Here is a 23,159-nt window from a genome sequence, read left to right as displayed (position 1 = left end):
CAGGGATTGTTTTATTTTTAGTTTGTGTTTTTAAATTGGTGATTTAAACGCTGCTGTAAGAATATTCTGGATGGTCAGAGTTCCTGTTGGGGTGCAGCGGAAATAAATCTGACTAGTAACCATGAGGTTGCAGGTTCAAACCCTGGCCTCACTCAGTGGGTCAAGTATCAGGTGTTGCCATGAGGTGTGGTGTAGGATATTGCGTGGCTGTGGTGTAGGCCAGCAGCTATAGCTCTGATTCAACCCCTAGCCTGGGAACCTCCATACTATGAGTTGAGCCCTAAAAAGTACAAAAAAAAATACATATATCCTGGATTGTCAAGAAGACCCCGTGTCACAGAGTTGCTCCCCACTTCTGTCCCTGAGAGTTTGGCATGTTGTCCCTAGATACCTTCTAATATGACAGGGAGGAGTTCGCTTTGTGGCATAGTCAGTTAAGAATCTGACTGCAGGAGTTCCCGTCGTGGCGCAGTGGTTAACGAATCCAACTAGGAACCATGAGGTTGCGGGTTCAACCCCTGGCCTTGCTCAGTGGGTTAAGGATCCGGTGTTGCTGTGAGCTGTGGTATAGGTTGCAGACGCGGCTTGGATACCCTGTTGCTGTGGCTCTGGCGTAGGCCGGCGGCTACAACTCTGATTCGACCCCTAGCCTGGAAACCGCCATATGCTGAGGGAGCGGCCCAAGAAATGGCAAAAAGACAAAAAGAATCCGACTGCAGTGGCTCAAGTTGCTATGGAGGTGCAGGTTCAATCCCTGGCCGGGGAACTTCTGTATGGCATGGGGAAAAAAAAACAAAATAAAATGAGAGTAGGACTCTGGGGGTCTGCAGGGGGGGCAAGGGGTCTGGAGGATTCTGGTGGGTCAAGGGCAGTTGTGTTCAGGACATGGAAAGTGTGGTTATTTGGGGCTGCTCAGAGGCACTCGGCCTGCATTGCTATCCACTCCTGGCTGGCCAGTGTCCATCTGCCCTGCTGCCCTCCTCCCTGCATGGCGGGCCCGGGCACTGGCCAAGGAGTAGCTTTCTTCAGGCCCACACTCTCCCTCTCGCCCCGGAATGAGGGCGGTGGTCAAACCCGCTATGGAAGGTAGCTGTGAAGATTGACATGACCGTGGATACTAGTTGGGTTCTTAACCCACTGAGCCACAATGGGAACTCCATTGTTTCCTAGATTTCTGTATTGGATATGCATCCAGATTTCTGATCCTATCACCCACTGTTGAAAACACTGAGTTTCACTCCTTGGTAACACTCCTGGCATGTTTGGATCTGACACCTGTCAAAAGTGTGTGGTTTTGGTCTTCCTCTAAAGCTGTACCTTCTGTCACACACAAGTCAGTGTTTTCTCTCCACTTCAAAGGTGTGCCTCAGTTAGGTATGGTTTCCAGCTTTTTATTATGACATTTAAAAATGTACAGAGTAGTTAGAAGAATTGAATGATGGACGTCCATTTCCCAGGCACCTGGATGGAAGGCTAACTGTTGTGACTCTTCTGCTTGTTTCCATGTGCATGGATGCATGCGTGTCTGTGTGTACCCACATGCTAGGGTGGCTCATGAGGTCATGAGGGCGAGTCAGGAGGGTGCGGCAGCGCTGCAGCCCTGGGCACCAGAGCGCGTCTGCAGAGGCTTCACCTGCTGCCACGCTTGGGAGAACCATGGGCCACCCCTTGCCTCTAGGCATCCAGTCTCAGGCAGCTTGCTCCCCGACTTCTTCCATGTGTCCAGGCAAGTTCACTGGCACTTTACCTCTTTTAGTCCCTTTCCTGTATAGGGGGCCAGTTAAGACCCCACACTCTCCTAGGGCCCTTGTCCAGAACCTCCGGCTCCTCTCATCTGCACAGAAATGCTCCTGCCAGGTCCTGATGCACCCAGCTATACCGCCTCTTCATCTCGGAGCTTCAGAGCTCTTCTGTGGCCTTTTCTGATCCTTCTGTCATCCTCCTTTTCTGGGGCCAGGGCAGCTCAGCTGGTGCCATGGCCATGGAGCACTTCCCAGCCTGAGCCTGGGTAGAGGGGCCAGGACGTCTGAGGGTGAGGAGTAGTCCCCAAGTCAAAGGTGGAGTTTTGTTTTGTTTGTTTTGTTTTTTTTTTTTTTGTCTTTTTGCCATTTCTTGGGCCGCTCCCGCAGCATATGGAGGTTCCCAGGCTAGGGGTCTAATCGGAGCTGTAGCTGCCAGCCTACGCCAGAGCTACAGCAACGCGGGATCCTAGCCGCGTCTGCAACCTACACCACAGCTCACGACAAGGCCAGATCCTTAACCCACTGAGCAAGGGCAGGAATTGAACCCGCAACTTCATGGTTCCCAGTCAGATCCGTTAACCCCTGCTCCATGACGGGAACTCCAAAAGGTGGAGGTTTGAGTTGCTTTCTGTCACCTATGCTGGAGCCACTTTGGACTTCCTAGCCCCTGGAGGGGGCCATTCTGGAAGCCTGGCCTTTGGCACCACCACCAGAGTCAGGTCCCTGTGTGGCACCACAGGACCTCTGAGCTACGTGGACTGGAGCACCAGGCAAGGCTGCCGTGGGACCCCGTTGTGCCTGCACCACCACCTGGGACCTCGTCCAGGCCAGCCCCCAGCCCTCTTCCTAGACCTGCTGTCCTTGGCCCCCAGCAGGCCTGGAGCTCCAGGCTTTCTGCCTGAGACACTTCCATCCCCTGCTGTCCGCCCACCCCGCATCCTTTGTACCTGCCCACTGTTCACCCAGTGCCTCTGGTCCCCACTGAGCTCCTTGTGCCTGTGGGTCTGTGGCAGTACTCTGGGATGTGCAGAACAACTTGGGGGTGGGAGGAATGGGGACTCCTGCCAACCCAGCTACCTAGAAGCAGTCATTGCTACTATGTGGCTGGTTTTTCCCCTTCTTTTTCTGTGCATGTATAAACCTATGTCATATGCATACATCTTGCACCTTTTTCAGTTGATATAGGGTCTACCGTGTCACCAAATACATTAAGAAAATATGATATTTAATATACTTTAACTTTTTTAAATGCCCCTTTAAGGTAGACGTATAGTATTTTTCTGTTTATTTTGCTGCTATAAGAAATACTGTATTTTTGTGCCTAAGTTGGTTTTTTGGGGATAGATTCTGAAAGATGGGACTTTAGGTGAAATGCTGGGGATATCTCATTTTTGGTGTGTATTTGAAATTGCTTTCCAGAAAGTTCTGTGTTGACTTACAGTCCTACCTGCCACATGTGTAGGTGCCCTCTTGCTGTGCCCACCCCCAGCAGTGGGCGTCACCCAGCCCACCTGTCACTGGCCAGCGCCTGGCCTGACCTAGCACTCATAGATCATAAGTGTTTGGACTGTAGAGCCCCACACTGCAGGCTGGTTATCATTGTGCAGGGTCTTGACCTTCCCTGGGGGCTGAAGTTCTGCTCATCCCACCAGGCCTTGTGTACAGATTTAAGCATTTCCCACACCTGAGGCACCTCTCACCTGCGGGACACAGTCAGGGTAGGGGCACAGACCCTCCAGCCCTCAGCCTCAGCCCTGCTATTGTCTGCTCCCCACCCTAGGGTTCTGCCCAAGGTCACTGCACTCCCCCCATGCACCCGCCACCACTACGGTCCTGGTTTTGGGGGCTGTGCTCCCATGGCTGGGCAGGCCACTCTTTCTCATCTGCCCACTGTGGACATCCCAGCGTGCAATCCCAGGAGTGGTAGCTTGGCCTGCCAGCCATTTGATGGCAGAAATGCTTGTCCTTCCCAGCATAGGACCTTCCTGTGGGCATTAGAGGCTCAGTGAGGGTTGGCCGGATGAAGGGACATTTACATGCAAGAAATGCTGGTCACTGCGTAGCGGGCCCTCTCCTGTTCGGCCTGAGAAGGTGCTTGGAGAATGAGTCATGGTTCTGTATCTGTGGGTTTCAGTTTGTGTGCTCATGATCTCCTTTCTCCATTCCTACTTGGCCCTACAGCTCACCCGGCGGTTGCCACCCATCAAGGAAGCGAAGCCAAGGTTGCAGAAGCTCTTCCGGGACTTCTGGCTCTATTCCGTGCTGATGGGCTTTGCTGTGGAGGGATCAGGTAAGGGAAACTGCTCTCCCAGGGGACAGTGAAGAGCGAGGACCAAGGTGGGTAGGATCTCCCTCTCAGTGTTCGTGTGTGCTCAGCAGCTGTGGCTTCCCGCAGGTGAGCTTCATGGATGTAGTTTAGGCATTGGAGCACCTTGTACCCAGGAAACCTGCCCGACCTAGGAAAAAGACACTTTTCTGGGCCCCACTTTGGGGACAGTGGCCCAAGCAAAAGACCCACAACTAGAAGCTGTCAGCTTGGGCCCCGTGGCGTTCTTCCTGAGCCAGGGTGCACATCGCCCACCTGCCCTGCACTCTCTTGCAGGACTCTGGCCGGAGGAGTGGTATGAAGGGGTCTGTGAGATCGCCACCAAGTCACCCCTGCTCACCTTCCCCAGCAAAGAGCCACTGCGGTCTGTTCTTCAATACAACTCGGCCATGAAGAATGACACAGTCACACCCGTAAGGATGCCTTGCCCAGGACGTGTGGTGCTGGGTGGGGCTTTGTGGAGCTCTCTGGGACACTGAGAGCAGGTCCTGAGTGCCCATGTCCATGCTCATGGCTGCTTGGGCATGGGTGTGGGTGGGGAAGCGGCCCCCATCCAGTGCCCACTCAAGCCCTGCCATCCATCCCCAAGGCCGAGCTGAGTGAGCTCCGCAGCACCATCATCAACCTGCTGGACCCTGCCCCCGAGGTATCCGCGCTCATCAACAAGCTGGACTTTGCCATGTCCACCTATCTGCTGTCCGTGTACCGGCTAGAGTACATGAGGTATAAGCTCCGCCGCCATACCCCACGCCCCTCAAGGCAGGGGCTTTTCTTGGTCCCACCTAACCCGTAAGCTTTCCTAGAAGAACAAAACCCAGATGCCACATGTCACACACCCCAGGTCTAACTCTGGTGCTACCAAGCCCTAGGGTATAGGCATCTGAGCTGTTACGAGAGGTGCCACAGACTTGGTGCACTTGACAGACCAAGCCCCTCCAGGAGCGGTCCTCTTTGGGATTCCCCGGGCTGGGTTTCCAGGACAGTCTGGAGCACAGACAGCAGACTGGAGGTGGGAAGGGGCCTGCTCCTAAACGGTCCCACTGGCAGCCTGACACAGGGACACATCTGTAAGCCCAGTGACCCAACAGAGAGAATGACTGTCATGATGGCAGCAACAGTAATGTGATGGAGCATGCAGGTCCACGAGGTGGGCGCAGTTACACCTCCACTTCACAGATAAAGAAACCGAGGCACTGGGCACTTGATTAAGTTGCCCAAGGTCATAGTTCTCGATCTGGTTTGAGACCCCGCTTTAAGCACCATGCCTCCCATGAAGGGAGGCCGGAAGCGGCAGCAAGATGCCCGTTGCCCAGCTGCCCGTGGCTGCCGGCATGGGTCCTCTAGACCCACTGTGCAGAGGCCCAGGATGGCTGGGCCACAGGAGGGTATGTTCCATTGCCAGAGAAGACTGTTTGAGTCACAGGACAATTGCAGTACTTACAGAATGAGGTCTTTCCCAAATGGTTCAAACAAGAGAGGGGGATGTTCTTAAAAGGAAGAATATTTGGAAAACGCTACTATTTTAACCTTTATTTGGTGCCATGAGACCCTCTTGCTTAGATGCTTGTCATACAGAAATTCCCATTGTGGCGCAGCGAAAACAAATCCAACTAGGAGCCATGAGGTTGCGGGTTTGATCCCTGGCCTCGCTCAGTGGGTTAAGTATCTGACATTGCCATGAGCTGTGGTGTAGGTCGCAGATGCGACTCGGATCTGGTGCTGCTGTGGCTGTGGCGTAGGCTGGCAGCTAGCTCCAATTGGACCCCTAGCCTGGGAACCTCCATATGCTGCGGATGTGGCCCTAAAAAGACAAAAAAGACAGAAAAAAAGAAGAAACCTGTCATACAAATTAGAAAAGGGCTGGTATGTGAGTGGGAGTGAGGCTCCCCACCCCTGCTTGGTCCTCTTCTCCCTGCCTCCTGGCAGCTCCAGGGTCCCCACAGCCAAGGGAGGGTGTCTGCCAGTCACCTCTCCAGTATGGGCAGTGTTAGAGCTGATGGGGAAAGAAAGGGAGCACCTGCAGCTTCAGATTTACTCAGGCTATTCTCCTGCTAGGGTTCTACGCTCAACAGATCCTGACCGCTTCCAGGTGATGTTCTGCTACTTCGAGGATAAAGCAATTCAGAAAGACAAATCAGGTAAATTGACTTGTACTCATGATGAGTCAAAGTCTAAGTGTATAGAAGGAGTACTGCTCCCTACTTTCTGTGTATGTGGGGAAAAGGGTTTTCTGAAGCTATATACAGTATTGGAAAGATCATGTAAAACACCTAATCTCAAAAAATGTTTAGTTTTCTGCTCTGCCACTGCTGCGAGGGGCTCAAGAGCTGAAGGAACATCAGCCTTACCCAGAGTTGAGGTACGAAAGCATTCCAGCCCCCAGACTTCAACAGAGCCCTGTCCTCTGCTGGAAGGGTGCCAGGCTCCTCAGCTGTGAAGAGGGACATGGGGCATCTTATTACTAAGGAGTGGTCATGCTTTTCATTTCAGATGCCTAGAACAGGCTGGGAGGACTGAGAGCCAGGCTCCAGAGGCAAATGATTGTAATTCAAACATGGATACGATATTTCTATTATCTAGTTTTAAAAAAAGACAGATGAGTTCCCTGGTGTTTCAGCAGGTTAAAGATCTGGCATTGTCACTGCTGTGGCTTAGGTTGCTGCTGTGGTACAGGTTCAGTCCCTGGCCTGGGAACTTCTGCGTGCCTTGGTACAGCCAAAAAACAAAACAAACAAAAAAAGAAGGGCAGAGTTCCCATCGTGGCGCAGTGGTTAACGAATCCGACTAGGAACCATGAGGTTGCGGATTCGGTCCCTGCCCTTGCTCAGTGGGTTCACGATCCAGCGTTGCCGTGAGCTGTGATGTAGGTTGCAGACGCGGCTCGGATCCTGAGTTGCTGTGGCTCTGGCCTGGGCCGGTGGCAACAGCTCCGATTCGACCCCTAGCCTGGGAACCTCCATATGCCTCAGGAGCGGCCCAAGAAATAGCAAAAAGACAAAAAGACCAAAAAAAAAAAAGAAGGGCAAATACACTAGGACATATATATCCCAATACATTAGGAGGTTATATATGTCATATATGTGCTTATATACACAGACATATGATTTATAACTTTTATTTCTTTCATTAAGTACTGATGAGGTTGAGACATAGAGTTGTTTATCTTGTGTAATCAAGAGAGAACCATGCAATCCAGAGAGAGGCTGGGCACCCCCCCCCCCGTAAAGTCACAGCTGGCCTCAGAGTGACCAGATAGGCAGGGCCAGCCGGTGATGGTCAGAGGTGTACCGCAGAGCAGCCAGCAAGAGGCACTATTAGCCAGAGCAGAGAGCTTGCTGTGGGGCCTATTCTCAGCAGGCCTCCTGCTCACCAGGGGACCCCCCCGCTCAGAGCCACAAGCGTTTTCAGCACACCTGATTTGAGGTTGCATCCTCCTGTTTTGGGAACACAAGGACCTGCTAGTCCCTGAATGCAAAAGTCCTCAGACCTTTAGCTCACAGGCCTTGCGTGAGAGGTCCAAAAAGGACCATACTCCTGGGAAAACCGGAAAGTAAATGCTCGTACAGTATCCAAACATTACCACAACCCTAGTGAGGCAAACCTAAGGTGAGAATAGGAATGAAAATATGAAGAGGCACTAAAATTGAGGCAGCGAAGAAAAAATCTAAATGCACGGTACAGGCACTGTTTGTCAGTATTAGTACAATGACACTGATGAACTGTGGCATCACTGGATTGGTCTGTGTGCTGACTTATAAGGTATTTAGAAATTGAAGGGACTTTGAAATGCTAAACCTATGCTTTAATTAAATGCTTAGAAGAATCTTGTTAAGTTTATAATTTAAATATTTGAGGAAATGTAGTACATTGCATCTACAAATCTTTGAATATAGCTTAGTTTAACAATGCATTTATTCCAGTGAACAGTATTAACAATCATCTCAAGTATTCTCAGAGTAAAAATTTTTAAGAAACTAAAGTAGTTTCTAAAGAGTTAAGAAATTATTCATAAAAATATGTTTTTTTAAACAAATATTGTTTTTATTGATTGCAAAAAATTAATTTTTCAGATTCAATGAACAGTATATTTACTCTTTTTAAAGGCTTTTTTTTTTTAATTATGCTTTCTGAAGATATTCCCCAGTCTGAACAGATTATTCAGTAGCTTCATTCTTTTTTACACTTTCTCCTCATCTGCTCTCCAAGTGCCAAATGGATGAATGGCTTTTTCTGCAAACATCATTGATTTCCTAGAGGCAGAGTTCTGATTGGTTAACTGGCATGGGGATGTTTCAAGGAAAGCTGAGTGGTAGCAAGCTCATCGCTTGTTATAATTTTGTTATCTTCTTGTTAACAAGATTAATAAATTTAGTATTAATAAAGCACAGTCAGGAGTGAGGAGCCCTTTCCCACAGAGTGTCAGCACATGGAGGATCTCTCTGTTCTCACCAACACAGAACTAATCCCCAGGTGCTCTGCTGCCATTCATTTTTTTCTTCTGTTGAGAAATCAGTCCTTGGAGAAACCTTTTGAAAAACCACCCCAGGGACTGTGAGATGCCACTTCACATGAGGCCTCTGTCCGGGAGGCCCTGGCAGAGCACTTTGCCCTCCTGCTCATGGTCAGGAGGTTGGTGCAGACTGGCTCCTGTGGGACTGGTGAGGGGGGGTCAGCACGGGTTCCCAGAGCCCCTCCTGGCGATGTGGCGGTCACTCACTAACCTACCTGTGGAGCCTGCATGAACCTGGAGACAAGTGGGCGCTTCCTCAGGGTTCTGTCATTGCTCTGTGCTGCTCATGCTGTGCTGTTGCTCTGCCTTGTTCCCCAGAGGCAGTGAGCACTCCATACCCGGACTGTGGTCTCATTACCGCCTCCAGTGAAAGGAGTCAGGGCTCCACGAAGAAGTGGTTCATCTGGAGAGGGCTGGAGCAGGAAAATGCAGGATGAGGCTGGGGCATCTTGTGCTGCCAGGGTGTCGGGTGGCACCAAAACTGAAGAGCAATAGGGGAGGGAGAAGCAAGGGCATGTGGGCATGCTGCGGACACAGGAGCCTCTGCAGGAGCAACCGTGTGAGTAACCAGTGATCACGCTAACTCCACCACTGAGTAAGAGCACCCAAAGAGGACAGACTTCCTTCTGGAACCCCACTTGCTAAGAGGAGAGAGGATGAGGAAGATGGGACATCCTGATGAGAACCAGAGTGGTGGCTGCAGTACCGATGGCCAGGGATTCAGGGGCAATGGGTTGAGGTGCTTCCTGGTCCCAGTGTTCACGTGTGCACCTCCAGAGGTGTCGTGCCTTGCAGGTTCCCTGAGGTGCTGCCCACCTCCTCTGCCTCACAGCGGGGGCTGGACGCCAGGACTTGCTTCTACAGTAGAGTAGGGAGAGAATGCTGCCCTACCAGTGACAGCCATAAGACACAGTGGAACAGGGGCCACTTCCCCTGGAATCCTGGCTTGCTCGGGCATCACATGAGCCTCGATGAGGACACAGACTAAAATGCCTGTGCTTAGAAGTGAGGAGGCCAAAGCAAAAAAAAAAAAAAAAGAGTGAGGCCAGAAGACATATCAGCCCAGGAGTCAGCACAGGCTGAGGCCTGGGTACCTATGGGGCCTGGGACAAAAGAGGGACTAGTGTGGGAGGCGGGACAGTGTCGTGTCACAACAGTGTCACAGTGAGATTGGGGAGTGGGTGGGCCCCCGCCTGCTGACACCCCACCCTCCCATTTCAGGGATGATGCAGTGTGTGATTGCTGTAGCTGACAAGGTGTTCGACGCCTTCCTGAACATGATGGCAGATAAAGTAAGCCTTGTCAGAGTACCACCGCGCGTCTTTGGGCCAGGCCATGCGGCACCTGCCACCTGTCTCTTCTGAATCCAGGCCAAGACCAAGGAGAATGAGGAAGAGCTGGAGCGCCACGCGCAGTTCCTGCTGGTCAACTTCAACCACATCCACAAGCGGATTCGCAGGGTGGCCGACAAGTACCTGTCTGGTCTGGTGGACAAGTAAGCTGGATGTACTGATGCTGCATGTGTGCATGTGTGTGCACGTCTGAACGTAGGGGAGAGTGCACTCAGCACAGGGAAAGTGGGCTCAGCATCACAGCTCTCAGGGGCCGTATAACCCTACAGGGTGTCAGCCATAACGGGTCAGTGGCCTGAACCTCCCCTTGCTCTGAGCTGTCATGCCACTTATGGCATATCTTCTGACCAGGGGTCACCTCGCTGTGTCTGAATCCCACCCTCCCTGCCACAGGGCCTCTGGGCTCAATCTGGAACACTCAGGCCACCCCATGTACCATCTGTTTTCTGGCCCAGAGTCCAGCCAGAGCCCCCCACCCCTCCTGGGGTCTTCCAGGCCCCTGGGGAGGAGGGGTGAGGGAGGAGAGAGAAAGAGGGAGGCCTCTCCCCAAGCTGTTTCTCCCAGACTCTTCTTGCTGGGCTGGGAGCCAAGGCAGACAGACTTTAGGATGTGCCAGAGGGGGAGGGCTGAAGGGCAGGCCTGCCCCTGCAGGAGCCTGGTCTGTGTGTGACCAGGATAATGGAGACCCTGCTAGGCAGCAGGAGGCAGGCTTTAGGGAGCACTGAGAGAGGCTCTGGGTGCAGGTTCCCCCACCTGCTCTGGAGCGGGACGGTGCTGAAGACCATGCTGGACATCCTGCAGACCCTGTCACTGTCGCTGAGTGCCGTGAGTGCCCCTGCCCACCCAGCCCGCGCCCCCATACGTGGTGAAGGGGTGCCTGCCCTGGCCTTTCCCAGTCACAGACGGGACAGGTGGAGTAGGGAAGGAGGCGGTGCTTGGAGCAGGTTTGACAGAGGGCCCGTGTGTTTTCAGGATATTCACAAGGACCAGCCTTACTATGACATCCCCGACGCCCCCTATCGCATCACCGTCCCTGACACCTATGAGGCCCGAGAGGTAGGCTGGGGACTAGAGCTCCAGCATGAGGCTCGGGGTCAGTTCAGCCCGGGTGGTCACTAAGCACTGTGAGCAGCTGGCCTCCTCCCATGGTGCTGATGGTGCCACACCCTCTTCCAGAGCATTGTCAAGGACTTCGCCGCACGCTGTGAAATGATCCTCCAAGAGGCCATGAAGTGGGCACCCACTGTCACCAAGTCCCACCTACAGGTACTTTCTTGACACGGTCAGAAAGCAACCTTGGGGAGTTCCTTCCAGCAAACTTGAAATACAGACAGCACCATGTGACCAGACAGGACACTGTGTCCAGTGCCTGGATGTGACAGGAGCCCCAGGGGTGAGCATACTGCCGGGGGCGAGGAGGGGAGGTGACCGCCACAGCAGGAGAGGTGCCAGGCCTCAAGCAGGACTTGAAGCTGCATGCAGGGTGAGAGTGGCGTGGTGGGCTGGAGGCCCTGCAGTCCAGTGGGGCTGAGAGCTGCATGGCGAAGGTGGGGTTGGGCTCCTGTCCTACAAGCCCCATCTGACCTGTAACCACACAAGTCCTTTCTGACAGAAACGCTGGCAGTAAATTAAAATGCTGCTGGTGAGCCATTATTGGAGATGGTCAGGCAGAAATGGCAGAAATGCCACAGTACATGGATGGAGGGGATCCCTTAGTAGGGATTTGAGGGGTTCCCTGGTGGCCTAGCCACTAAGGATCTGGTGTTGTTGCTGCTATGAACCAGGAACTTCTACGTGCTGTGGGTGCAGCTTAAAAAAGGGGGGGAGGCGGGATCAGAGGCCAAGAAAAACTAGAGAAGATCTGGCCTCAAAAGGAGCAGGCGCATCAAGGGGGGCTTGTGAAATTGACCTCAGTCACACCTGTCGGCCTGGAGCTGATTCTGTGGTGCCTGTGCTGTGAGCCAGGAAGGGTGCAGCAGCAGCTCCAGGAAACTGCAGAAACTGAGCCTGTGCCAGGATGCCAAAGGGCTGCCCTTCACAGGCTCATGGAGCAGGAGCATGGAGAGCTCCGAGGGGCAGGCTTCCAGCCACTGCAAGAGCTGGGCCTTGTGCTTGCTCTGGTAAATCTTAACCCTGGTTCCCTGGTTTATGTACAGGAAAAGAGCTCCGAGGCCTTGGTCTAAAGCAGGAAGCCCCCTTCCACTCCTGAAGGGTTCAGTGGACACATGGGTCAGCAGGGAGGGCCTGACCCAAGAGGAAAGTGGAAAACAGGGTTGAGACAGTCTTGACGCCTGCACCAGGCACCCCTTGGTGTCACCCTAGGCCTTCCATTTCCCTCCCCACCCCACGTGTCCTGTCTGAGCCCCTACCCACCTGCCATCCAGCCCTCGCTGCCCACCCACCTGTCCCCACCCCCAAACCATGCTCTGTGCTGCACAGTGCACTAGCCTGCAGGGTGTCTGCCAGTCCCCATCCCCAGGGAGCCATGGGTGGGTCGGGGGCTTTAGAACCACTGGTGCAGGTGTCTGTGGGCATATGTGTGCATTTGGAGGAGTACTTACACGGTTCCCCCTCACCTCCATAGCCAGCACGTGAGGCCTTTCAGACCTGCACGCCTCTGGCCTGGGCTTGCCTCCTGCCTAGTCCTTCCAGACCTGCAGGAGCCCCCACAGCCCTGGCTCTGTCAGGTGTCCCTGCCCCTTCCATAGTTGGCAGGTGGGCCAGGGCTCTGTCCACCACGGGGACAGGAAGACCAGGCATCTGCTGCAGCCATTTCCTGCAGCTCTGGGTCGGGTGCATCTGGGTTCCCATGCAAGTGGTAGCCGGTTAGGAGGGCGGTCCCAGCAACTTCACACCGACTCCACAGAGGCTGGTTGTATCTCTAAAGTAAAGCAGCATTTCTTTGTTCCAGGAGTACCTGAACAGACACCAGAACTGGGTGTCAGGGCTGTCACAGCACACCGGGCTGGCCATGGCCACCGAGAGTGTCCTTCATTTCGCCGGCTACAACAAGCAGAACACGACCCTCGGGGTATGTGCGGTAGCTCTCGGAAGCCTGGCCCCCATGTTGGGGGTGCTTTCCTGCCTACAGACCCAGGCTCAGAGGGCCACTGCTCATTGGAACAGGCTCTTTCTTGCGGTGTTCAGATGGCGAGCTACACTCGGGCCATTAGTGGGACCGGGTTTAGGATTCTGCGTGTCCATGAGGAAGTGTCCTCTTGGACAAGGTCAGCCCTGATCTTTAGTCACGACAAGCTGGTTGCCCTCATCGCCCTGAACCACACCACGTCCTTAGCTTCATCTCGTCCTGCTTGAGAATCACTTAGGAGCAACATGTACGCTAAGTGGTCCTTTCTGAGCCAGAGTCCTTGCCTCAAAGCTGGACAGAGGTTGGTCACAGTGGCCCAACTGGAAGGTGTGCTTCTTGGGGTCTCCCAGCCTCGGGGCCCAGAGCAGGGCCTCTGCTGGCCCATCGAAGCCAAGGAGGCCATGTGCACCTCTGTGCTGCCTGCTCTGGGTGCCCGACAGGAAGGGAGGAGCCCTGGGTCTCTGAGGATACAGGCAGGGGCCGGGGCAGGACTCAGGTGAGGCCTGCAAGAGATCAGTGTTACCTGAAAGATCTCAGGTTTTCCCACAGAGATTTAGATTCAGGTTCGGTTTTTCCCTGTTTTGTCATTCAGGAGGGAAGGACCCTTTTTATCATGTGTTCTGGTTGCTGGTTGCCAGGAGGCCCTGACCAAGGAGCCCCCGTCTGCAGATGGTGTGGAGCCTGGGGGTCCAGGCGACCTCTCCCCCCAAAGGAGAGCAGGCTGGGCTGATTCAGTCAGCAAGCCCACTTCCCGGGAACAGTCAGGAAAGCCCTGCCAGGCTGTTCTCAGTATGGTAGGCTGCGGAGGTGGCTGAGGTGGGGGGGTGCTGGCTGCCCTGGTCCCCTGTTATCTGCTGTCTGAGGCTGTGCCGACACCATGGGGGCCACTCAGCATGCAGAAGGGTCACGTGTCCCCACTTCGGGGAGCACGCTGAGCCTCAGAGGCGGCGAGTGGAAGGGCCAGGTCCCCACACAGGCCTGCTCCAGGCCGCGCTGTCTAGAAAACATAGTTTTATGTCACCTTGTTTAAAGTGAATCAGGTTAAAATTTTTATGACAAAACCATGTGATTTTGTTCAGTTTATATTTCTCCCCCGACCCTCTTACCCCACACACCATACCCCAAAATAGAAAGTTGCTCAAAACCCTAGCAATTGAGAATCTGTCATCCACAGTCAAATTCATGTGTGATGACCAGCTGCACTTGTATAGTGAACAGTGCTGGAGAGACACATGGGAGGTGGCCCTTGGTGATGCTGGGTGGGTCCAGCCAGTGGTGGGAACGGGAGCCACCTAGACTGGAGGAGTCCTAGAGGGGCTGGAGGCCCCATGGCAAGACTGAGGTGGAGGAGTGGGGGCATATGATCCGCACGTCCCTCCCATGGGCTGCAGTGGTGTGTCTGAGCCTCGCCAGCCACTGCACTCACCTTGGCCACCTTCCCCGTTCTCTGTCCCGTCACAGTGTATATCACTGAGAAAAGTTTCAGGGCAAAAGTTTTAAAATCTTTTCTCCATGTGACATATCAGACCTCAGAGGGTGTTTAGAAGTGTTTCATTTTAATTTGTATACGCTGGAGATTTTCAATATCTAAGAGACTTTTAACAACCCCGGGTCCTTCCTGGCCTGGAGGGGTGGTGACTTGGGGCTCTGTCTGCAGGCAACCCAGCTCACGGAGCGGCCAGCCTGCGTGAAGAAGGACTACTCCAGCTTCATGGCAGCCCTCAACCTGCGCAACCGCTACGCGGGCGAGGTACCTTCTTGCTGGCTGGTCAGGCCTTTTGAGTGTCCTCTGCTTCCCAGTGGAGGTGGCTGAAGGGTCTGGGTGGTATGGACTCATTCACTTTAGGGGGATTGGGACCCAGTTTGTTGGGAGCACTTGTGATGTTACTCCCCACCTCTGACCACACGGGAGCTTTTTTTCTCTCTGCCTTAAGTGGTAGCTATGCCTTATTAGCTAGGGGTGATGTGCCCTTAGTCCAGTTTTACATATAAAGAAACCGAGGCTCAGGGAATAAGCAACTTGCCTGAGCCACACAGGCAGAGCATGAGTGGGGCCACATCTGACCACCACAGAGTTTTTGTCCACCTACCCATGGCTTATCCTTCTCAGCCTTGGTTTCTTCATCTGTAAAATATGGAAGCTGGCCACACCACTTTACAGGTCCCTGAGAGCCCCTTTCCCATTGTGAGTGGGGCGTGTCTCCTTGAGGCCCTGTGACCTGCTTGTTCCAGCGGTCACTCTCGCAGGAGCCCTGGTAGGTGGGACCCATGCTCCACTCAGTGGCTGCTGACCCCTCGCTCCCAGGTTCTTGGAATTGCTCTGGAGTCTGTTCCACCCATTTCAGATACCCTGTCTGTCTGTAGGGAGTAGGTTTGGGTTTTAGAAGGAGTGAAAATAATGTCTGACTTAGAAGAGTGAGGCCAATACTGTTTAAAGAACTGTATTTGTTCAGGCCACATGCACACAGCCCAGCTTGTGCTCAGGACTGGAATACAGATGATGGGGCCAAGCCCCTGCCCTCAGGGGCTGTCAGAGCTGTGTGGACAGTCACCATGCTTATAGAGATGTTCTGGGGAGGCTGTGCACAGGGCAGCATCACCCAGGCAAGCTGTCACTCTCTGTGGGGCACCAGACTGCGTGCGCCTCTGCTGACAGCACCTCCCACAGGTATATGGGATGATCCGGTTCTCAGACGCCACCGGCCAGACATCTGACCTGAACAAGATGATGGTCCAGGAGCTGAACTTGGCGTTGGACACGGGTGACCCTCAGCGTTATACACAAGCCATGTTCAAGCTGACAGCCATGCTCATCAGCAGCAAAGGTAATGCCCAAGGTGGCAGCACCTCTGCCTCCCAGCAAACTGAGCCCTGGCTGTGGAGGGTGGAAGAAAATCAGGCCAGTGCTGACCCGGCTGTTGTCGGCCGTCCTGCCAGCCATGTGGGGCCTCTGAGCAGTGTGTTTGGTTCCAGACTGCGACCCACAGCTCCTGCACCACCTGTGCTGGGGTCCCCTGCGCATGTTCAATGAGCACGGCATGGAGGCTGCACTGGCCTGCTGGGAGTGGCTGCTGGCCGGCAAGAACGGAGTGGAGGTGCCGGTAAGACGCCGGCCGCAGTCGGCCGAGGGGGGAGAGGTAGAGAGCCAGGCCGGGCCTCTCAGCTGACAAGTGTGGAGATCCCGTGCCAGCCCCTCATCCATCAGGCCTCACATGTAAGACTGTGACATTGATACCTGACCACAGGGCTGTCTCAGTGACTAGAGGGAACATTAGCTAAAGGACCCAGTGGTGTCTGAAGCTGTTATTTTTCCAAAGCCCAGCAGGGGGAGCCCTTTCTCCAAGATTGAGACCTGAGTCCTGGAGGGTTGGCAGCTGCGGTAGGGGAGGTCAGATGGGAAGATCAGCTGATGGGATGAACGCTTATGAACAGATTTCTTTTTCAAAGACCCCAATAATTTTCCTGGTAACAGAATTTGACGTGTTTTTTCCTCTGTTTTCTTACATGTTTTTAAGATAAGTTGAGATAAGTGGTCAAAGGAGGTGTTGGGTTGGGTGTTTTTTCTTTTCTTTTTTAGTACTGCACCCACAGTATATGGAAGTTCCTAGGCTAGGAGTCAAATCAGAGCTGCAGCTGTCGGCTTACGCCACAGCCACAGAAACACCAGATTCTTAACCCATTGAGTGAGGCCAGGGATCAAACCATCTTCATGGACACTAGTTGGGTTCTTAACCCACTGAGCCACAATGGGAACTCCTCAAAAGGGGTGTTTTGTGTTTCTGGCCCCAAGGGAAACGGGATAACTTCCAAGCATGGGCCTCACATTTGCCTGGCACATTACCACTGCATGGAGTTTGCATCCAGCAATGTGTGGTCTGGTGGGCCTCTGTGGAGGGACTGAGTCAGGGAGAGGCACTTAACCTGCTTCCCAGGAGGGAAGAGCTGGGCCCTGGACTTGCCAGTAGCTCCTGGACCCCTTCTGTGTGGAATAGGGTGGGCGCCAGGCTTGGCCAGGCCGGCTCTGCTGGACGCACCCACTGCTCCAACTCCAGGGCATGTTCCCCTCTGTGACGGGTGATGACAGGCTCTGCGCAGAGTCTGTGAGGACAGACAAGCTGGTCCCTCAGGGCAGGAGCAGTGCTGGCACAGGAGCTTGAGCGCCTGCAGCGGTGCAGCTGCCATCATTGTGGGGCTCCGTAGTCAAGTGCAACAGGATCCTGTAGTCTCTCATCTTCATCTGTTTTCCTCCCACACGGGTTACCTTGTACTGGTCCTGTCTCTGTTCTAAAATGCAAAAGCCTTTCAGAGAAATCAATTTTTTAAGGCATAGACCCTCAGCCCCATATGCCTTCCTTCAGCTTATGCTGTGGGTGTTTCTCCTGGGTCTGCAATCCCACGTTGACAGTTTTGTTCTTTCGTTGCTTTTGACACGTGATGAAATCTGCAAGCTTGCATCATTTCTCAGTATGAGCTCTTATTTGGTGGTGGTTTTGTTTTGTTTTTTCCTTTCACTGACTTTGAGGATGTTAGTCTTTTAATAGTTTGATAGACATGCCTGGGTGTGTGGTTTTCTACATATTTCGTGTGGGATTCCTTGAACTTAAATTTAGAGATTTCGGCCTTTTCTTCAGACTTAGAAAATTTCAGGCCAGTATTTCATTAAATATATTTTTCACTCTGTTTGACCTTTCTTCTTCTTCTTTTTTTTTTTTTTTTTTTTTTTTTTTTTTTGTCTTTTTGCTATTTTTTTGGGCCATTCCCATGGCATATGGAGATTCCCAGGCCAGGGGTCTAATCGGAGCTGTAGCCGCCAGCCTACACCACAGCCACAGCAACTCGGGATCCGAGCTGCGTCTGCAACCTACACCACAGCTCACGGCAACGCGGGATCGTTAACCCACTGAGCAGGGGTAGGGATCGAACCCGCAACCTCATGGTTCCTAGTCGGATTCGTTAACCGCTGCGCCACGACGGGAACTCCAGACCTTTCTTTTCATCTGGGCTCCAGGGACACTTGTGTTGCTGACACTGTGAGAGTGGTCTTGTCCCAGGATCATCAATGTTCCCTTTGGTCATTTTCATTTTCTCTCATTTGTATTCATTTTAATTTGCTTGTCTTCCAGTTCCCTGGTATCTTCTCCTGCCTTATTCACTCTGCTGTTAAACCATGTTTAATGTATTTCATTTCAGATGTCACAATTCTCAGATTTATGGTTTTTCTTTTTTATGTTTTGTATTTCTTGGCTGAGAATCTCTGTATCTTTGCCTGTTCTTTTATTTTTTCCTATAGATCTTTGAGCATGTTTGTAAGAATCACTTTAAGATCCTTGTCTGGGGAGTTCCCGTCGTGGCTCAGCAGAAACAAATCCAACTAGTGTCCCTGAAGATGTGGGTTTGATCTCTAGCCTTGCTCAGTGGGTTGAGGATCTGGCACTGCCCTGGACTGTGGTGTGGGTTGCAGACATGGCTCAGATGCCTAGTTGCTGTGGCTGTGTGTGGTATAGGCTGGCAGCTATAGCTCTGACTCAACCCCTAGCCTGGGAACTTCCATATGCCATGGGTATGGCCCTAAAAAGAAATAAAATAAATAAAGTAATATCCTTGTCTGGGTTAGTTCTAGAATCAGGGTCATCTGTGGGTCGATTCTACTGCTGTTAAAGCTTGTGACCATGGCTTAACACTGAGTATGGAGACTCGGGGGCTCTGTGTCTTCTTTTCCTGGGGAGTAGGGGTCCTTCTTATGTCTAGTGCCTGGAGTGAAGGGCATACCCTCAGGGGCTAGTCTTGGCAAGGATGGTGGATTCTTCCTGCTTATACTCCACACTCAGGGCTCACGGAAGGATTTGCTATTTCATTTGGGGTCTTTCAGACCGCAGTCTGTCCCTTGCCCCTGCCATCACCAGCAACTTGGCTGCCTTGAGGCCTTGGCCTTTGTCAGGCCTGTTCCCACTGTGCTTCCGGGCACATGGCTTCCAGGGTGTGTGTCTCTTCCCCACCCTCCCTGACACCCAGCAGACACGTGGGGGCTGTGTGTCATCCAGCTCCTGCCACTCTTGGCTCAGGACTGAGGGCCCAGGGGCTCCTCTGCTGCCGCCTGGCCTGTGCAAGGATGTGCTGTCTAGGCCCAGACACGCCTCATACCCATAAGTGGGAGCCGTGCCACTTCTACTTCTGGCATCTGTGGATTCCGATTTTCAGTTGTTTCTATTGCATGGCAGCAAGTGCTAGTTATGGAGAAGTTGGAAGGTATGAGTACAATGAAAAAACCAAAAGCACCCACAGCTCCAAATTCAGAGGCAGTTGCTAACCGCTGACAGCATCCTGATGGCTTTTGCATCCGTGGGGAGGTAAAGCACAAGCAGCCTTACTGATCACGTCCAGCACAAGGGTCTGGACCTTAGTTCTGCTGGGTTGGGAAGAAGCTCTGATCCCCTGGTACAAAGCTCAAGTCCGTGACCCAAAACGAGTGAATAGACACAGCCTGGCCTCCACCTGCCCCCCAGCCTCTGAAAATACCCAGACAAGGTCCTCATGGCTATCTCTGCCCCCAGGATTCTTAGAGAATCCTGTACCTTCTACCTTAAAGTATATTCAGTCTACCCATCTCCCAGCATCCCCACTGCCAGCCCCGCCTCCATCCTCCACCCTCCACCCTGGAGTGAGAGGGAATGCTGGGACCCTCTCCACACACACACAGGAAGCTGGGAAACCTGGTCAGAGCAGGTCCCTCTTGCGCCCAGACCTGCCCCGGCTGTCCAAGCTTATGCAGACCAGTGGCAGGCAGTCCCTGTGACCTGCAAGACCCCTGCCCTCTTGCTGCCCCTGCCATGGCCCCAGCAGGCTCCTGCTTTAGGCTGTGGGCGCTGGTCCCCTCCCAGCAGGGCCCTCTTCGGATGAAGTTCCTGGGCTGGTCAGAGCTATGCCCTTCGCACCAGTCCTCCCAGCCTGCCTGAAATGGTTTGCCCCCAGCAGAGTCCGCTGTCTAGTTTGAAGGTCTGTTCCTGGGCATGGACATGGGCATTTGTTTGTGCTCTTTCCCAGAGCGAGGGCTCAGGCCCTGGTCAAGGTGGTGACCAGGTTGGGGAATAGGCAATGGGCAGCTCCCTCAGCCTCTAACACACCATTCACGTTTGGTGTCAGGATGGCCTCCTGTCTGCATATGGACTTTGTCCTCTTCTCAGGCCTGCAGTGGCTTCTGTGCCTCCAGGCAGGAAGGGGGGCAGAGGGCAAAGGTGAGCACCACCTGCCCTCTCTCCTACCTCAGCCCCCCCCCCCCCCCGCCTCAACTCACACAGCTCAGAGGCCTGGGCCAGGGTCCCTGAGCCTGGCCGCCCAGCCATCCCCTCTGCAGGGGCTCCAGACTCCCTGGAAGGAGTCCCAGGTATTGTCAGGCCAACAAAGGCTGCTCCCCAGGATGAAGGTGGCATGAAGGTGGTGTGTAGTGTCCGTGTGGGGAGGAGGAACTGCCCTGCCAGCCTGAAGGCCCTGAGCAGGCAGCCTCCCTGTGGGTGGTTTCCAGGCCTGTGGTGCCCGTGATAGGCCTGCCACACCACAAAGCAGGACATGAGGCCTGGCTGGGGGCCAGAGTGGGCTTTTGATAGAAAGGAGCTGAGCAGTGGGGTCATCAGAAGATCTTAGGTGATCATTTTCATTCATACCTCAGTTTTCTAATTTTGTTTCGTGAGCATATATTCCTTTCTTAATTAAAAGTGAAAACCTAGCAACCCCTCTGAGCTTGGTGGAAAGCTAACCGTTGTGTCCTTGCAGTTCATGCGGGAGATGGCAGGGGCCTGGCAGATGACAGTGGAGCAGAAGTTCGGACTGTTTTCTGCGGAGATAAAGGAAGCAGACCCCCTGGCAGCATCGGAAGCGAGTCAGCCCAAACCCTGTGCCCCCGAAGTGACCCCTCACTACATCTGGATTGATGTATGGGCCTCCTAGGTTCCCCTGGACTCTGCTTGCTCCAGCTTGGGTGGGGGTTCCCTGGGCTCCAGGTTTAAGGCTTCTGATGTGGGGGGTAGTAGCTATCCCTCTCTCCCAAGCCCTGATGTCCTATCCCGCTGCCTGCAGAACCCCGCACCCCTCACCCATCCTGTCTTCCTGTGGGCCCAGGGCCCTCAGCCACCGGTGGCTTGCAGGTAGACAGCCAGCCCCACAAGTAGTGTGTCCCTTCTCCTCAGTTCTTGGTGCAGCGGTTCGAGATCGCCAAGTATTGCAGCTCTGACCAAGTGGAGATCTTCTCCAGCCTGCTGCAGCGCTCCATGTCCCTGAGCATCGGGGGTGCCACAGGGAGCATGAACCGGCATGTGGCGGCCATCGGGCCCCGATTCAAGTGAGAGCCACCCCTTGGGGCTGTCCACCAGGGTTCCCCGTGGTTGGTCATTTGTTCACCAGACACCTTGCTCCCCAGGACCTACAGGGCCCTGGGAAGGGCATCTGCATGCAATGACCTGGGTCACCATGCCTCTCGGGGCTGGGGACATGAGGCAGCGTGCTGTCCACACCAGGGAGTGTGCAGGGAGGCTTCAATAAGCGGCCTGGCCGACCAAACGTTGGCAGCCTTTGTAGATCAGTTGGGGGAGGGCAGTGGCAAAAGAATTCAGGTGACACTGTGGAGAGTGAAAAGTGGCCAGCCGTGTGACAGAGCCTGATGTGACAGCGCAGGCCTGGGGCTGATAGTGACTATGGCTAGGGCACACTACCCACCAAGACATATGGAAAATGTCCAACCATGCCTTGGTCTGCACGCCAAGCCCTGTGCAAACCATCAGCCACACCAGGGGAGGAGACATGTGGCCCAGGGCCTCAAACCAGGTGCAGCTGTCAGAGACACTGCAGACACAGCAGGTGGGGCTGGCCTCCCATGAGGAGGGTTCCAATGGAAGGAGGGCCGGGGATGCCACACCCTGCCTATGCCCCTTCCTGCTGGCTTCCCTGCCTGAGCTCCAAAATGTTCCTGGAGCCCCCGGTGCCCCCATGGGCCATGATCCTCAAACCACTGGAAATGTGCTAGTTCTCTTTTTTCCTAATTTCCAATTTATCACAGAGTTAAACTTAGACAAAATGTGACAAGAATGGGTTAAGCAGAAAAGGACCCACACTGGACTGTCACAGCCATGGGGATGGACATTTCAGCTCTTGACAGTGCGGCTAAAGATGCTTATAAGGGAGCCTGGACCTGGCAGAAACCCAACCCTGGATCAAACAGTCTGCCTGTAGGTGACAGCGCTTCAGGGAGCGGTTTGCAAAGTTTGTGATAACTGAAGCTTCTGGCCAAGGCAGATTCTCACACACGTTTGTTTTTCCCCCAACAAAAGTCAAGGTTTAGGAGTTGCCGTTGCGCCTCAGTGGTAACGAACCCAGCTAGTGTCCATGACGAGGCTGGTTTGATCCCTGGCCTCACTCAGTGGATTAAGGATCCAGTGTTGCCACGAGCTGTAGCACAGGTGGCAAATGTGGCTTGGATCTGCAGCTCCGATTCAACTCCTAGCTTGGGAACCTCCATATGCCATTGGTGCAGCCCTAAAAAGACAAAAATATGCCTAAGACGTCTGGTACAGTAAACTGTAACCAGTAACCACCCATCTAATGCCACAGCCCTGACAGCAGGCTCTGCCACTGGTCTCTAGTATCCCAGAGCTGTGTTTGCAGGAAAGGTCATGCACTGAGCCGGCCCTGTCTCCTAGGCTGCTGACCCTCGGGCTGGCCCTCCTGCATGCCGACGTGCTTCCTAATGCCACTGTCCGCAATGTGCTCCGTGAGAAGGTCTACTCCACAGCCTTCGACTACTTCAGGTACCGCCACCGCGGGCTGCAGCCTGGCCCTGGGCTTGTATGTCCTGAGCCCCTATGAGATGTGCCCACATTTTCCCACGGCTCAGTTGACTTAAGGGAACAGTGTGCCTGTGTCACTGTCCAGTGATTTGAATGGTGGCTTACGGACTGCACATCCCTGTGCCAGGACTTTTGTGGGGGCGGGGGGGGACAGCTGTAGCTGCGAGCACACTGTTCAGCTGAGGACACTGGTGAAGGGGGCATGAGAAGGTCCTTCCCCTGTGCATCATCAAGATGTGGGTGGCTGGAGACCAGTTCCGACAACCAGTGTCTTTAGGAGACAGTACGGTCCACCACTCACCGCCCTC

At 53.7% G+C, this 23,159-nt stretch overlaps 1 protein-coding gene across 5 annotated transcripts in view; it reads left to right on the top strand.

Moving 5' to 3' along the window:
• Window positions 1-23,159, top strand: part of PI4KA (phosphatidylinositol 4-kinase alpha) — a 101,568-nt gene that overhangs the window by 65,309 nt on the left and 13,100 nt on the right. For all 5 annotated transcript variants that reach the window (XM_001929569.6, XM_013983179.2, XM_021073459.1 and 2 more), the window contains exons 20-35: window positions 3,924-4,032; window positions 4,345-4,481; window positions 4,658-4,791; window positions 6,124-6,206; window positions 9,800-9,870; window positions 9,949-10,073; window positions 10,674-10,755; window positions 10,903-10,986; window positions 11,107-11,196; window positions 12,842-12,961; window positions 14,676-14,768; window positions 15,687-15,843; window positions 15,992-16,119; window positions 20,786-20,944; window positions 21,199-21,350; window positions 22,705-22,812. In XM_001929569.6, the coding sequence (XP_001929604.6) occupies window positions 3,924-4,032; window positions 4,345-4,481; window positions 4,658-4,791; window positions 6,124-6,206; window positions 9,800-9,870; window positions 9,949-10,073; window positions 10,674-10,755; window positions 10,903-10,986; window positions 11,107-11,196; window positions 12,842-12,961; window positions 14,676-14,768; window positions 15,687-15,843; window positions 15,992-16,119; window positions 20,786-20,944; window positions 21,199-21,350; window positions 22,705-22,812 (1,832 nt within the window). The remainder of the gene's footprint in view (window positions 1-3,923; window positions 4,033-4,344; window positions 4,482-4,657; window positions 4,792-6,123; window positions 6,207-9,799; window positions 9,871-9,948; window positions 10,074-10,673; window positions 10,756-10,902; window positions 10,987-11,106; window positions 11,197-12,841; window positions 12,962-14,675; window positions 14,769-15,686; window positions 15,844-15,991; window positions 16,120-20,785; window positions 20,945-21,198; window positions 21,351-22,704; window positions 22,813-23,159) is intronic.

This window comes from Sus scrofa, chromosome 14 (genome assembly GCF_000003025.6).
Source record: "Sus scrofa isolate TJ Tabasco breed Duroc chromosome 14, Sscrofa11.1, whole genome shotgun sequence".
NCBI classification, from domain to species: Eukaryota; Metazoa; Chordata; class Mammalia; order Artiodactyla; family Suidae; genus Sus; species Sus scrofa.
Note: the sequence above shows the minus strand (reverse complement) of the source record. Positions and strands in the feature narration are given on the sequence as shown.